Here is a 14,553-nt window from a genome sequence, read left to right as displayed (position 1 = left end):
CACTGGGGGTGGTACTTCAATACAGGGATTGGACCGATGGGTTGCTTTTACCACCGCCATGAGGGAGGAAAGTTTTCGTCTGCTACCGTCGCAGGATTGTTCACTTTGCTTCCCGTCTTATTTGCTGACCACCTTCGGCCGAGATCCTGTGTCTAGTCGTCTCCTTTGATTTTGGGAAGGTTCACCACTTCTGGGTGACTACTGTATTCTGTCCGCCCTTAGCACGACTGTCTCGGTAGGCTTCAATGAGTTAGGGTTGGATTTCCTGCTTTCGAAATGGCCCCCAATCAGCTGCTCCATACGTGATGCGTGGCTCAGCAACTTCCCACTTTCGTTAGGGTGGCCTGCTAGCTGCAGGTACTTTGGGGCTCTTCCGCGATGATATGCGACGCCATTGACATCTCGTTCTTGCGTTTTTTTTCGGCCTAGCACAGGTTATCCAGTGGTTTCAATGATTACAGAAGGCTTCCTTGATGTTCGTTAACTCATGCTTCTGGGTCATTTGATTTCTTAGTTCTTCCTACTGTTGATCATTTATCTTTGCGTGGTGCTGGAAGTTTACTTCGGTACTTGCCTTTGCTCGTGTTTGTTACGTTCAGGATCTGTATTTGCTTGTGTTAACTTCATTCGAGATTTGTGTGGGCTTGTGCTTGTTTACGTCAAGGCTTGCATTTGCTCGGGCTTGTCTATACTTGAAGCATGTGCTTATGCTTGTTCTATTGCATTTCTTGCATTTGCTTGTGCTTGTGTACTCGTTTCATCTATTGCCTTAGCTTGTGCTTGTTTTCTTCTTTCCCTTTTGCATTTACTCGGGTTTGTTGATTTCGCTCTCTTGCAGTCACTCGTGTTTGTTTACTTTACTGTTGTTCGTACTCGTGTTTGTTTGTCTTTATTGTTTCTTTTGCTCGTGCTTATTTTCTTATTCTGTCCCTTGCTATTGCCAGTGCTTGTTCATTGTTGGTTACTTGCATTTATCAGTGCTTGTTTATTATGTGCGCCAATGCTTGTTTCCTATGTTTGTCAATGCTCATTTCCAAACTCTGCTTGCCTGACTTAAAGATGGCCGCTTGGGCATTTGGACAGGGGTGTCTCTACAGGCTGCCTGACTCCAATATGGCCGCCAGTCTTGTAGTCTCAGTCTCCACGAGATTTGAGACGATTCACACTTCCAGCCCAGAGATTCAGACGCAGATGCCCTCGGCACTTACTGTCAGCCGATCCTTGGAGGCAGCAGGGCTTTGTCGATGCCTCACACGCTTCTGGGCCGTCAGCACACACTGGTGAGGTCGGGGTAGGCTCCCGATTTCGTTTCTTTCCACGTGTGCCGTGTCTCACGCATCGGGGGTAAGTTTCTGGCTTCAGCGCACACCGGCGCTCTTTCCCCAGCACTTCTTCGAGGCTTCCGCAATGCCTCACACGCTCCTCAACAACCGGAGCAGCAGGGTAGGATCGGGGTAGGCTTCCGATCGCTGTCTCCGCAGCGCACCGCTGATCACATAGACCCGGGGTAAACTCCCGGTTTTGGCGCCACACAGCGCTCCTTTTCAAATCCTCTTCAGCGCTCGACCACGCTGATCCTGCAGAGCTCTACGCAACTGGCACTCGCGGAGCTGGGGCAATTACCGCTGGCCTCAGGTTCTTGGCGGCGGCTTCAATGGGGCACACGTGTCGCGACGGCGACTTTCTTTTTCTTGGTGCCCAGGGACAGGACGCTTCTTTACAGGGTTCAGGGATGCCAGGTTGCAAATCCCATCCTCGTCGCCAGTTGTCATGTCGTGACAAGAATAACTACACACAAATGAGATCTTTAAAGGAGCTTTATTGTATGCTTCCTTACTTGGTCCTGTCCCTACTCTAACTGCCCCTTTCCTGTATCCGCTCCTCCTCTTCCTCTGGCCCCCCTAGCTCCGCCCACTCCCAACTACTAGAATGCATCACAACATTACAAGAGACAGAGGTCAAAAGTCAGTATACATCTATAATTAATTTTCTTTCTCTGAAACTGCAAAGTTCGAGGATTTTATAAAGTGAACTGTACAACAAACAAGATGTACAAAAACTGTGACATAAAAGGCTGCGGGATGTCATGTTTTAGTCTAACATACATTTAAATAGCTAAAAAAGTGAACAGTACAAACCTTTCAATTAAAATGTCAGTAGCTATGAAAGCCCTTGCTTTGTAATTCTGTGTGATAATACAACTATGTTAATGGGATGAAAACCAATCAGAACATGTTACTTGATGTGTGAATGATAAATATGTTTGTTGAAACCCAATGTTCACAGAATATTGTTCGTACACTATATAGCTTTACAAGTAAAACTGCATGTTAGTGGGGTCATTTTTGGCAATTTCAATAAAAAATGTGCTGTCTGTGAATGATAGTGAACTACCAGTTCATGCTTTAGTAATATATTTATGAAAAGTGAGTGTTATACACCAACTGAGAAACATTCCTGTGCCTGCCATGTTGGCAATGCTATTAGTGAACTAAGAGGCAAGTCAGGGGTCATGTTTTAAGTATGCATGGAGCAAACGTTTAGTTTATCAAATCAAACCAAATACTTTTTTTGTACAGCTGGAATGCTGAACTCACATATTGGAAGGTGGTCTGATATGCGATAATGAAGAAAAATGTGGCTCTGCAAAATAAAGTATTTGGCTCTGATGACATAATAAGACCAGTTTATGGGTCATGTACAGTTCAGTTAGGTCGAGTAGATTATCCAAGTTTCTAGACCTGTATGTTTAGTAACATTTGTATGATGTTTCGAGGCCTCGGTGAGCCAGGAATATCTGTTCAACTGTCTAAACTAGCAGTAGGTCATTTATCTTAATGTATCCCAAACTGTTTGCTACAGGTTTTGAATTTTTAATAAACATAATCAAAATGTTGTTGCTTTCTCTCCAAGAAAGGTTTGGGTAACTGTGGTAGAACAAATGCCCTTTACACCATGCCCAAGGGCATTATTTACTATTGAACATGGACATAATGTGCTACCTTAATGTAGCATAACTAGAGGCAATCACATAAAGACCATAGTGAATAGATAATGTATATAGAAAATAATATGCATTGATATGGTGGGGCATGGCCTCTTCTTAGATATGCAAAAACAACAACTGATGGACAGAATGCAGAACAATGTCATACATTCACCCCAGTACAGAGATCTGGGCCTAAATAATTGGCAACACATGGGTCCATACACTGCCATACCCACAATGGCCGTTTCAAATGTTGAAACTGAGTGCTACCAATAGGTGCTTGCGCATGGAAATTTGTATATCAATCAATTTGTATGTCTTTTACTGAGTCGGACCCCTTTATTTTATTTTGTATTACTTTGTATTATACTGTATTATATTGTTTTGTATTATATATTTTTCTTTATTCACTTCTTCGTGTATTCTCTCTTTCATGTATCTGCTATGTCTTGTGTGTACTTCTTTGCATATATTTTTAATTTCAATAAAAATTACTTGAATATAAAAAAAAAGAATGCACGTACATCACGAAAAGTGCGAGGACGTACGCTACCAACACGAGCCAAGTTTCGTTTCATTGGCACGTTCACAGGCACAGGGCGGGGCTGGCGGGATTCGCATTCCTTGAGACGGAAGGAGGGACAACTTGTTTGTCCACGCCCTTTTAGTTAGTTATGATAATGTTGACTCTGAGGTTGCAGGACGGAGAGTTGGAGTAGTATCACACCGGCGTACTTGGGGTTGGTTAACACTCCTAGTTCGGAGGGAATAGAGTATTTAACTGTTAAAGTCGTTTTAGTACCGAATGTTAAACGCCCGTTTGTTTTTTAAATGAAAAGATTGCGGTATTTCAGTGCGCGGACAACGGGTACAGGTGGCTTGTTATGCGATATAATTCCATTGCTTTTACGAGTGTAAAAAAAATGTAAACGGCAAATATAACATGCTGAAAAAATAATTTTTTTTTTAAAAACAGGGGGTTCGTAGAACGACTCCCCCCTTCCCTTCTTTTCTAGTAGTTGTGTTAACCTGTTTGGTGATTATCTGTTTCAGTTATGTAGTTGCACTTATAGACCTTTATTGGGATTTGTAGTTGAGGCGTTTCTGCTAGCGATGAATATATTTTTGTGAACTAGAATGCCGCCCTTGGCGTTTTGTAGAATGGTAGTGCCCAAATAATGGGTAGTTAAGTGGCTCCGTGTTATCGATGTCACTGTCCGTGCCTAGCTTTTGTGGTAAAAAAAAATAAAGAAATTATATTTTTATTTAAATATATCGTTTTACAGGCAACGGTTTGCAATATTACTTGTGAAAAGCCAAATCAAAGGAGCATATGTGCATGCTGCCTCCTAAGAATTAAGGATGATTTTTTTTAAGCAAATTGCACGTGAATATGGACTGCAGTAGCAATTGCAGCAGAATAGGTAATCTTGGCTTGTCAACGGTAAAGGGGCGATTTTGCTGGGGGTCGTAGTTCTTCGCTGATTTGCATTTGAGTGGAGAACATTTTGGACGAAAGATAATTTGGAATACTATTATTTTCGGTGAAATGTATTCTATCGTTCATGAATAGGTACGGTTGCAGATACACTTAATTCCTAACGGTATCTTCACCCGGCACGTGTTTGTTGTAGTCTTGCAGAACTGGATATTTTGGAGCTGCCATTTTGAATACGCGTTAGAAGCGCACGTTGCAGGTGCGTTGGGTAGTTTTAGTGGCTCTGTCGTAGAGCCCTCTCCCCCCGCCCGCTTGCAGTTAAAAGAACAGACGTAAGCTATCTATTATGTTCCTACCTACCTCAACGTTGCTCGTCTTGTTCTTTGTTAGTCTGCTGCAGGTCAATTAATGTAACTTTTGCAACTATTCGATCGAAATCTTGACCACATTGTGTTAAGTAAATAGATGAAGGACTAGGCGGAGAGATTCGTCCTGCAATCTCGGTCGTGCTAATTTTTCTTCCTCAAAAAATATATGTTGAATGAAATGATAGGCCAAGGCCATTTACCATAGTTTATTGCTTCGGTTATATACCGCCCTGTCCCAGTCATGCAGCATAACTTGCCCGCTTATCTCCGGATTTTATCACTACTTGGGTCTTTTGACCGAAAAACGTGTCCCCCAGTCAGAACTTAGTTAAATGTAAAGTTTACAGTCTAGGATATCCTGCTATTTTGGGGGGGTCTTGTAGTTTAAGGTGTGCCATTGTAGCCTTCCAGATCGGTGAGTACGGCCACTATTCCTTCGTGTCTTGGGTCAGTCACCTTTTTGTAATTCCTGAGTTTAGTTGGTTGGCCTACTTTTCGTTCGCCTAATGGTTTTGGCGTTGGTATTTTGGGTACCATCAACTGGCTAAGGTTATTGGCCAATTTTTGTTTTGCTTTTTCCCATGGGATCACGTACCAAGATTTAAAATATCAATACTTTCTCTTTAACACTCCCAACGTTGTATGCTTTCTGTACTTCACATTAGCATTACTTTCACGCATTAACAAGTACAAACAATGCATTTAAAATGTTGACGTTGTCCTTTTTATTCTTTAAATTAATGCTGATCATGTACGCTTTTCTTGTAGGTTTATCGTGGAGAATCACTTTTTGATTTCCTCTTAATTTTTTTTTCTAGTTAACCTGCTTTTTCCTCTGAAGAAAATATGTCGTACTATGCTGTGAGAAATGGCAGGAATCCTGGTGTCTATCATAGTTGGTGAGTTAGGTTTTAAATCTGTCTCCAGTAATGGTGCTGCTTTCATTTTTGTTTCGCAACACCACATATTTGCCACTTGAGTTTTAAGCATGAACCAAATATTCTCGTTCCTGAGCCACTAATTCATGTTGGCTCAAATTACTTCAAGAAATTGCTTAAGCCAATTAAGTGCAGCCGTTAAAGCTAGGCTCTTTACTGTAACTATCAGTCATCCCCAACTTTTTGTCTCTGCTGCTGTTAATAGTGGCTTAAGTTACTATTGTGTTCTAGGGACCGAAGCCCCGCAAACATTGGCGATGCATTACAAAAGGAGGACTACAATATTGAACAGAGTTCTTGTGATGTTTAAGTACCATAAATGTAGGAGGAAGGTAACGGGGATATTATTTCAATCTAAGGTTGAAACAGACAATAAAGAGCCATGGAAATCTTGCAGCAACTGAAGAGACCTTGCAATGAAGTATTAACTTTCTTCCATCAGATTACTCGGTTGGAAAGTAGGAAGGGCCCTGATGAGTTGTAAATGACGGAAAGTTGGTATCAGCAGCCCTTTGGGGCGTAGGGTCACAGTTGTGTACTTGAAAACCTTTAACAAGCATTTGCATTGCAATAGGTCTCGCCTTTACACAAGTTTAAGCTATTGGCATTGGATATGACAGTGCATTTTATGTATGTTTTAAAAGCCAAGACATAAATAAAAGGCATTGTCATTTACAATGCCATTAGTTCAGACTGGCTTAAATGCGAGACCTATTGCATTGCAAATGCAGGTGATAGAGCGCGCAGGTCACCCGACTCAAGATTACCATACTCACCTGGGCCCGTAAACAACATATTTTGAGATTTTAATCGGGTAACCTGTGCACTTACTCCAATCAGTGATTTATAATTTTCATTTAGGACCTATACCATTGACTTGCCAATCTTCGTCATCGGTACCTAGAGTCCTAAGGGATCAAAGGTGTTAGAATAATAGGTAAAATAAGAACATTTGCACTCATAAAATAACCACAACTCGGGAAAGGTTTAAATTCTTTATCTGAAATCTTTAAAATGTCATAATCCAAGCATTGAATAGAAAATTCTCAATTAGGAAAAGAACGATTAGAATGAAAATATGCAGAGTTTTTTATAAAACAGTCTTAACGCATTTGACAAGAGGGTGGGAAGAGAGAAGGAAACAATACAATGACATACCCACATTGAATATTTACCTAGAATGGTGTAAAGAACTAACCCTGGCCACGGGTCAGTTTAAAGGACAGAACCCCGAAAGTGCAGGCACCATAAAGGCAAGCAGGTGCAGATCAGGACAGGTAAAGCCAAATTGGATCAGGACAGGACCACCAAGGGCTAAGACCAGCACCCGCAGTTAAAGTTGCAACGCCTGCGTTGCTCCCTCTCTGCAGCTTACAGCCAAAACCCGGTAAGAGATTATCGATTTTCTCTGACAAAGTGCTTTGCCAGGACTTCAGCTTTCAAACCCCTATCTGGGTTTCGAACCTTCTGACAGAGTGCTCCGCCAGCACCTCTGCTCCCGATCACCTATTGAGTGCGTTGGGTCAGTAGTGACCGGTCAGCTATTCGGAGCAGTCTGACAAATTAACTAGCTAAGCCTACCCTAGTTATACTATTTTCCAGGTCAGTGTACCACCCCCCCCCCCAATGTTGCAAGTGTGAGGATCCCCAATTTTGATTGGACAAAAGAATGAGGAGAGGTCATCACACCATACCAAAATGAAACTTTAGAATGAATATTAATGATTGCGTTCCCGCCCATCAATTGATTTTCCCATGTATGTTTTATTCCACCCAGCAATGAATGTTCCAATATTGGTTACATTTTCGTTCATATTTTAGATCCGCTTCCTTCTCAGGGGTCAGGAGTTGAAGTTCCCAGGCGCATCTTGGTCAAGACTGTCCCTGGCACTCATTCAATGCCTTGACTCAATGGTTTTCAGACTCTGGTGCGCAGGCTCAAAGGTTTCAATATGGAGTGCAGTGGATTTAAAAATGGAGTATATGGTACATTTAAGGCTCAGAAGCGAGATTACATAAAAGAATAGAAAAGAAACCATTTTAGAACCAGACTAAATGAATGCACTGTATACCACTTATCTCTACTTTATTCCCATTACTTTATTTTTAACTATTTGCGTTCGAGTTAAGTAGAACGAACAGCTTAGCAAAAGCAGCAGTCAAAGCTTCTTGCATGTGAGGACATAGAGCAGCCATCTTAGTTCTAGTGTGCAGAAGCAAGATTCCCTCCAAAAGCAGAGAGTACGTCATGTCACATGAGTGTGACAGACGCATGCGCAGTAAGAAATCCCCCGTAGCAGCGGCCATATTAATGCAAGCGGATTATCGTTCGTAAAAGCACATATGCAAGCTTCTCTTAGATGTCATGCAATATTAATAGGACAAACATGATGATTAGTGTATTAACGTTCTGTCGAGAACTGAATTCAAGCAAGTCTCATTACGGATGACAATATTGGAAAGAGAACCACAAAAACATAAAGATAAAGTGCATGTAAAAGAAAGGACGAGAAAAAGATTGAAAAGCAAACTAAGGAAAAGGAAAGATAGAAAAAAAGAACGGGAGGGCGACAGATAGGAAGAAAGACGCAGGAAGAGCTGCATTTAGCATTTTATGGCGGGCGCTTTGTCTCGGCCGCTGTCAGTTCCTGCTCTCCCTCGGACAATGCCCCAGACTGAGGTGTGAAGTCCCCTGGTAGGATGAAAGGAAAGGCCATGGGTGCTGAGCAGAAGACCTTAGTCTCCGGAGCCCGGCTCAGATACCGGGCTGCCTCCCCCTCTCTTGGGGTGGAGGGTGCAGGGGCCCCTCTGAGGACAAGAAGTAGAACCTGCCTGGCCGGGGAGGAGTGTGGGGACGCACAGAAAATTCAAGCAGTTCAGGAGATGGCGCGCAGAAGCTCGCTCCACCACAGTCCACCGTGGTCTGTGCCACAGGTGTAACTCATTCATTTATCTGAAAGCGCGTAGTTAGTTATCTTTTGGGATGAACTATTTGTGAGAGAGTGCCATCTTTCTCGCATGATATGCCCCCACTTTTTGCTGAATTGCTGATGTACTTTGACTGAGTGTGCCCTGGGTTCCTGCCAATCAGGTACCCAGGGCCTGTGTTCCTTCCCTAAAATCTGCATTGAAGCTAAAATCCAATTGGCATTTCTGGCCACATGTCAGCCCCTGGTAAATGGTACCCAGGGCACTGTGACCAGAGAAGGCCCCTAAGGACTGCAGCACTTATTGTGCCACCCTTAGAGGGCCTGTACCCTGACACACACAGACTTCCTTTGCAGGTTGAGTGTCTTGGTGCGGAACGGAACAGAGAGATGACATGGCACACATCCCTGTATGCCATGCCCACAAACCCACTGCCCTGGCATACTTCAGTCACCCCTCTAGCTGGGTGCACTATGACAGTGGTGTGGGCACAGGTGCATGAGCCCTGTGCCCCTCCAGTACCCAGGGCCATTCCTGGGCACTGTAAGTGCAGTAATACCATTAAGAGTATATGGTGCTGGGAGGTCGTCATCAAGAGCTCCACAACACCATGATGGCTACACTGAAGACTGAGAAGTTTGGTATCAGACTTCTCAGCACATTAAACCCACACTGATGCTAGTGTGGGATTTAATGTACAATGCACAACAGAGGGCAACTTGGAGTTGCCCCCTGAAACTAACCTACAACCTGTGTTCTGACTGAGAAGCTGCCTAGGCTGCCACACAACAGACCTGTAGCTGGACCCCTGAGTGGAGAGCCCCCTGCTCTCCTGGGCTTGCAACAATGCACATCCTGGGCGAGGTGCTAGGCCTCCTCCCCCAGGATGGGTAGGGGGAAGCTTCAAAGGCATGCCGCCTTTGTGAGCTTCTCCAGGCCACTTGCTGTACTCAGCAACTGGCCCCCACCGGTTCTGACCCCCACTCTGGCGGGAAGATAGGCGGTAAAACCTAAGTGAGGAAAGGGGGTGTGCCAGCTTCTGCCAACTCCACCCCTCAGGTGGGGGAGGAGAGGTGAAGCGCAACTCCGGGCTCTCGCCATCTTGAGGATGGGGAGCCCTGCCCCATCAGAGACTAGCTCCTGCCCCCCTCCCACAGGAGAGTGGCAAGATAGGGGTGTACTCACCCCAGGGAAGGGACCCATTGGTCCCTGACCTTCCCGTACCTGTAACACCCCTAAAAGTAGTATTTAGGGGCACCCTGAACCTTCTTTCCCCAGATCCCGATTTTGGAAGAAGAAGAAAGAACACCTGCCTGCTAACAAGAGGACAACACCAACTGACTTGGCCCCAGCCCTACAGGCCTGTCGATCCTTGAACCTGCTCCTGCTAAAATCCCGGCGTCTCCAGTGGTCGGCAACCTCGAAAACCCCAGAGGACCTGACTGCCTTGCTCATCTAAAGACTGGGACTCACTCCCACGAGCAGTGGTTCTGCTCAAAAAGAAACAACCCCTGGTGCCAGCCAGGATCCGTGAATCCAGCACACTCTGCACCCCCCTAAGCCCAGCCTGTGCCTGATTGGACAAAGACCACGAGGAGGTCACCCCCCTCCCCCGCCCTCCACCCGCGGTTGTGACCCTGAATCCAGCACCCAAGGACCCTCCTTGACGCTCCTGATGACTCCTACAGTCTCACAACAAGGGACCCCTCCAACCATGACCAGCTGAGGGTAAGATTTCCTGGCCCCACGGCCCCCTGTGCCCAACTCCTGGTTGGCTACCGAATCTACAGCTTCCCAACTTACCTCTTGAAGTAGTGGTCGCACCTGAAGAATCTCTGTCCCCAAGCCTGCATCCTTTATTCAACTTCCAGCTTTCCCATTGAAATACATTGGGCGACAGATGGCCCAAAAGCACCCTGCACCCAGGTGCCCGAGTGCCACTGGAAGTGCAGCATCTGTCCTATCTTACTTCCCCATTTGCCCTGTGTAAGTGACGAGGAGCCCAGCTCCCAAAGCCTCCTGGCCTGCCTGCTAGCAGCCAACAACCAAAGGCCCCCTAGCCTCTATAGGATACCATTGGGCCTACTCACTCTGCACCCAGCTGCCCCTGTGCTGCTGAGGGTGTAACTGTACTTACCTGATCCTGAGAGACCCCTGAGTCTACTCCCAGAACCTTAACTCTGCCAGCCGAGTACTTACCCAAAGACCGATAACTTGATTTTCTCCATAGGGTAAAATTGGCTGGGTTTCATTCAGAATTTCTACGTGTCGAGTTTTGCCACTTTGAAATATTCCTTAAAAATCGTCCGATAAACTAAATAACTCACCTTCTATCAGAAGAGACCCTAGTGCTGGATCTTTGTTCCCAGCACTGACCCTCAAAAGTAATTACAACTGTGATTTTCCGATAACCTGACTTCCTCCCGTAGGATAACATTGCCTAGATTTTGCCAGAATTTCTTTTAAGTGTCGAATTTCAAAACCTACAAATATTCCTTAAAAATCGCCTGTGTTACAAAAAACGATTTTTCAACTGTGTATAGGAAATACACCAGGGCTGAATCCAGGATCCAGCCCTGAGTAAGAAAAACATTAGTAAAGTGATTTTATTGCATTTCCTTAACCTGTTGGCTGCGTCGAACGTTTAGCTCCAGTGCTGAACGTTTGAAAAACAGGTGAGGCAGCGTCGGCCAACAGACATGTGCAGCACTATCAAGGTAGTGCTCGCGACGACCGTTGGCTGACGGCAGCAGCCAACGGGTTAAAACTTCCCATTGAGGTCAATGTTATATTGTGTTTAAACTTGTGTTGCATATTGCAACAACTATATCGATTGCATTTAAAAGTCTATTATTTGAAAGTATTCAATTGCAAAATCTCATTCTGAGAAAGTATTTGTGATACCTACTTGTGGTTCTAAAATTAACTATATATTTTTATATACGAAACAATTGGCCTAGAGTTCAGTTCTTGTGTGTCGGACCATTTGCTGACTGAGTGTGTACAAAAAATGCTTTACACTGTCCTCTGATACTGCCTTACTGCTCGACCAAGCTGCCACTTTACAGAGTATGGTTATATCTAACTTTATCCTCTGCCATACCTCTGGGGACTGTGGACTCTGTGCACACTGTATCTTACTTTGGTGCATTATATACATAGCCACTTTCTTACACCATTTAAAAGGCGAGCTTTAGCATTTGATCCGTTTGGAAAACACAACCAAATTAAAGTCCCCGTTGAACTGTGATTTCAGAAGTATTGCAGCTTCTAAAACACCTCCAAAATCAGTTTTAAATCGTTTCATCTGCGCCAACATCAATGCAGTTGACGAGCACACTGAAGACATGCTATGTACAACAATGCCATCCATGACTGTCAAGTTGTCACCTTTGTACCTTTCGTGCCAATCCCTACACAATGCTAATGTTCCTAACAGCTGCACGAAAATATTCGTAACTAAACCAGCACACCCTCCTACGTCACGGGAACAAAGATGGAGTCTGCATGTCGAAAAGGGCCATCCTAAAATTGGACAAGGTGGTAATCCGAAACACAGATTGCCAATCATGCGCTATCGTTTAACATAAACTATGACGCAGCCAATGGAAAAGAGGGCCGGGGCTCCAAGTCCCCTTCCGTAACTATTGATTCCAAAAGGCCCTCGCAGAGTGAGCAGCAGCGCCAGGCGAGACTTAAAAATGGTTAAACCATTTAAAGGAATAGGAGCGGGGGTGCTATTCAAAGTAGCCTGATAGAATTTCTGTTTGATGTTAAGCTTGACCTTTTAATACAGATTATGCTAGCTTTACCAGTAACCTTTAAAACTGTAGATCTCTCACACTTTTTGGGGTGTCTGGCTACTTTTACTTGAATCTATGCAAGGGTTCTTAAGTAATTCAGATAACTTCTCCAGTGAAAAACAATACAGATCGATCCTACAGCACATAACATCAAGCATGCTTTACTGGCAATGTTCACCTACCTTTCCAACTAAAACCAGTTAATTCACATGGGTTCCTTAAAATCCAAGAAGCTGCTCATCACCTTAGAAGTCTCAAGGATCCACCTTGTGCTCTGCATGGGTCCTATGGAACTACTCACTGGTTGAAGAAAAAAACATACTTGATAAGCCTTTGACACCCAGCTCTCCATGAAAGTCTTCTCCACTGCAGACCGTGACCACTTAAAGCACATTTTGCTTCTCCCAGAGATACAAATATCCAGCACTTACTTCGAAACGTAACACTACTGATCCAGCGCCGTACCAGCAACTGATACTCCAATACCATATATTCACATGGGCCCATAAACACACACACAATTTGAGTAAACCGCTGGAGTCAGTTTATTAATTTTCCATAATTCAAGATTGGTTAGGAGTAAAAATATAATCAATCTTTCACTGATCAAAAAGTTCTTTCCTCTGGTCGATGGACCATTAGTTGAACTAGTTGATGGTGAAAATTAACTACATTCTAACCTTTATACTTTAGATTAAATCACAAACTCGAGAGTTTTGAATCTTTATCTCAATTATTTGAATGTGAACCACTTCAAAGTACAGTACATTCACCATCACTCATAGGCGATAAAATTCAATTAATCAAATTATCAACACCTACTTCAAACTTGCAATGACTTGTGCTCCGAAAGGAGAGGACCGAGAGAAAACCTCTGCATACTCGCGAAATTGATAGTTACCTAGGATGATGTGAACACCATCCCCCGGCCAAAGGTCTTGTAGGGGTACCCTGGGTAGTTCAGGAGACAAAGACTTTAGGATAGATGACCTCTCTAGCTCTGACGGTCACACCGCACCCCTCTCTGACACGCTCTTCCTCCTTGAGATTCTTCAGCGATCTTTCTACTCCTAATAATTTAGGATATTCAGCTCTGCATTGTTCTTTAGCAGCATCGCTCCCTACTCCGACAGCATCGCGAGCTCTGAAGCATTCAGCACCAATGTCTCTCTAACTAAAAACGACCTCAATGATACCTTTTCCTTCATCCTGTACCACCCATTTATGTTTCAATATCGTAAAATACTAACTCTGATTGGTCAGGCAAGGGGGGGGGGGGGGAGATCACACCATACTTGCATGTCACTCTTTTCAGTTAGCCCTTTGTTAATAAACCCATCCCCTTAATTTGTATTCATACTTTATTTTCCCACACGCATTCACATTACATCCGATACAAATGTTTAACTTTAATAGGTGGTCTTATTCATTCAGGTCTTGTATTGGTGGTTCTCCGGCTTCAGGCAGGCTGTGGCTTTGCATTCTTCTTGAACCACACTTCATTCTTCCGGGCTGACTTCCACTTGCCATGCTCAAAAAGTCATGTGACACGGTTCACTCAGACGTACCCAAGAGGCCCAAATGCTCACTAGTAATGAAGTCAGAAAGACAGATGTTGTTTTGAAGAATAAATGGTTTCACTGTTTACCACCCATCTCTACTCTTAATTCCCTTTACTCATTAACCCCTTCCATGCTGGTGACGACCCCCAGCCGTCACGCTCCACGGTGCTCGTGTGCTGATGACGGCTGGGGTTCCTCACGGCCCCGCCCTGTTCGTTCGGCGGCCGCACACGGGGGGGAATCGCGGCCGCACGGAAGGGGTTAATACTTTCCCCGCATTAGTAAAATAGCTCCATTTTTGTTTCAAGTAAGCAGATGCAAAGCACGTGAATTTTCAAGAAGCCATATTAGTACCTTCTGCTCATGCGCAAGAATTTCCCTCCAAGCGACAGCTCGTCATACTGCGTAGATGTAGTTGACGCATGCGCAATAAAGATTTCTCGTTTGCAATAATTAAAAAATGCCACTCTAGTTATTCATGTTAGCAAACATACGCAAGCTTCACTCACCCTCTTTTTATGGGGTGT

General features: G+C 44.2%; 1 protein-coding gene across 2 annotated transcripts in view; it reads left to right on the top strand.

The window, feature by feature from the left end:
* Positions 1–3,588: 3,588 nt before the first annotated feature.
* The window catches only part of LOC144762635 (ribonuclease H1-like), a 575,280-nt gene continuing 564,315 nt past the window's right edge, over positions 3,589–14,553 (top strand). The window contains exons 1-2 of one of the 2 annotated variants that reach the window (XM_078647869.1): positions 3,589–3,729; positions 5,614–5,694. In XM_078647869.1, the coding sequence (XP_078503995.1) occupies positions 5,642–5,694 (53 nt within the window). In that variant the 5' untranslated portion in view covers positions 3,589–3,729; positions 5,614–5,641. Of the gene's footprint in view, positions 3,730–4,738; positions 4,760–5,613; positions 5,695–14,553 lie in introns of those variants that run through there. The other variant, XM_078647870.1, reaches the window with a different exon arrangement.

This window comes from Lissotriton helveticus, chromosome 6 (genome assembly GCF_964261635.1).
Source record: "Lissotriton helveticus chromosome 6, aLisHel1.1, whole genome shotgun sequence".
NCBI classification, from domain to species: domain Eukaryota; kingdom Metazoa; phylum Chordata; class Amphibia; order Caudata; family Salamandridae; genus Lissotriton; species Lissotriton helveticus.
Note: the sequence above shows the minus strand (reverse complement) of the source record. Positions and strands in the feature narration are given on the sequence as shown.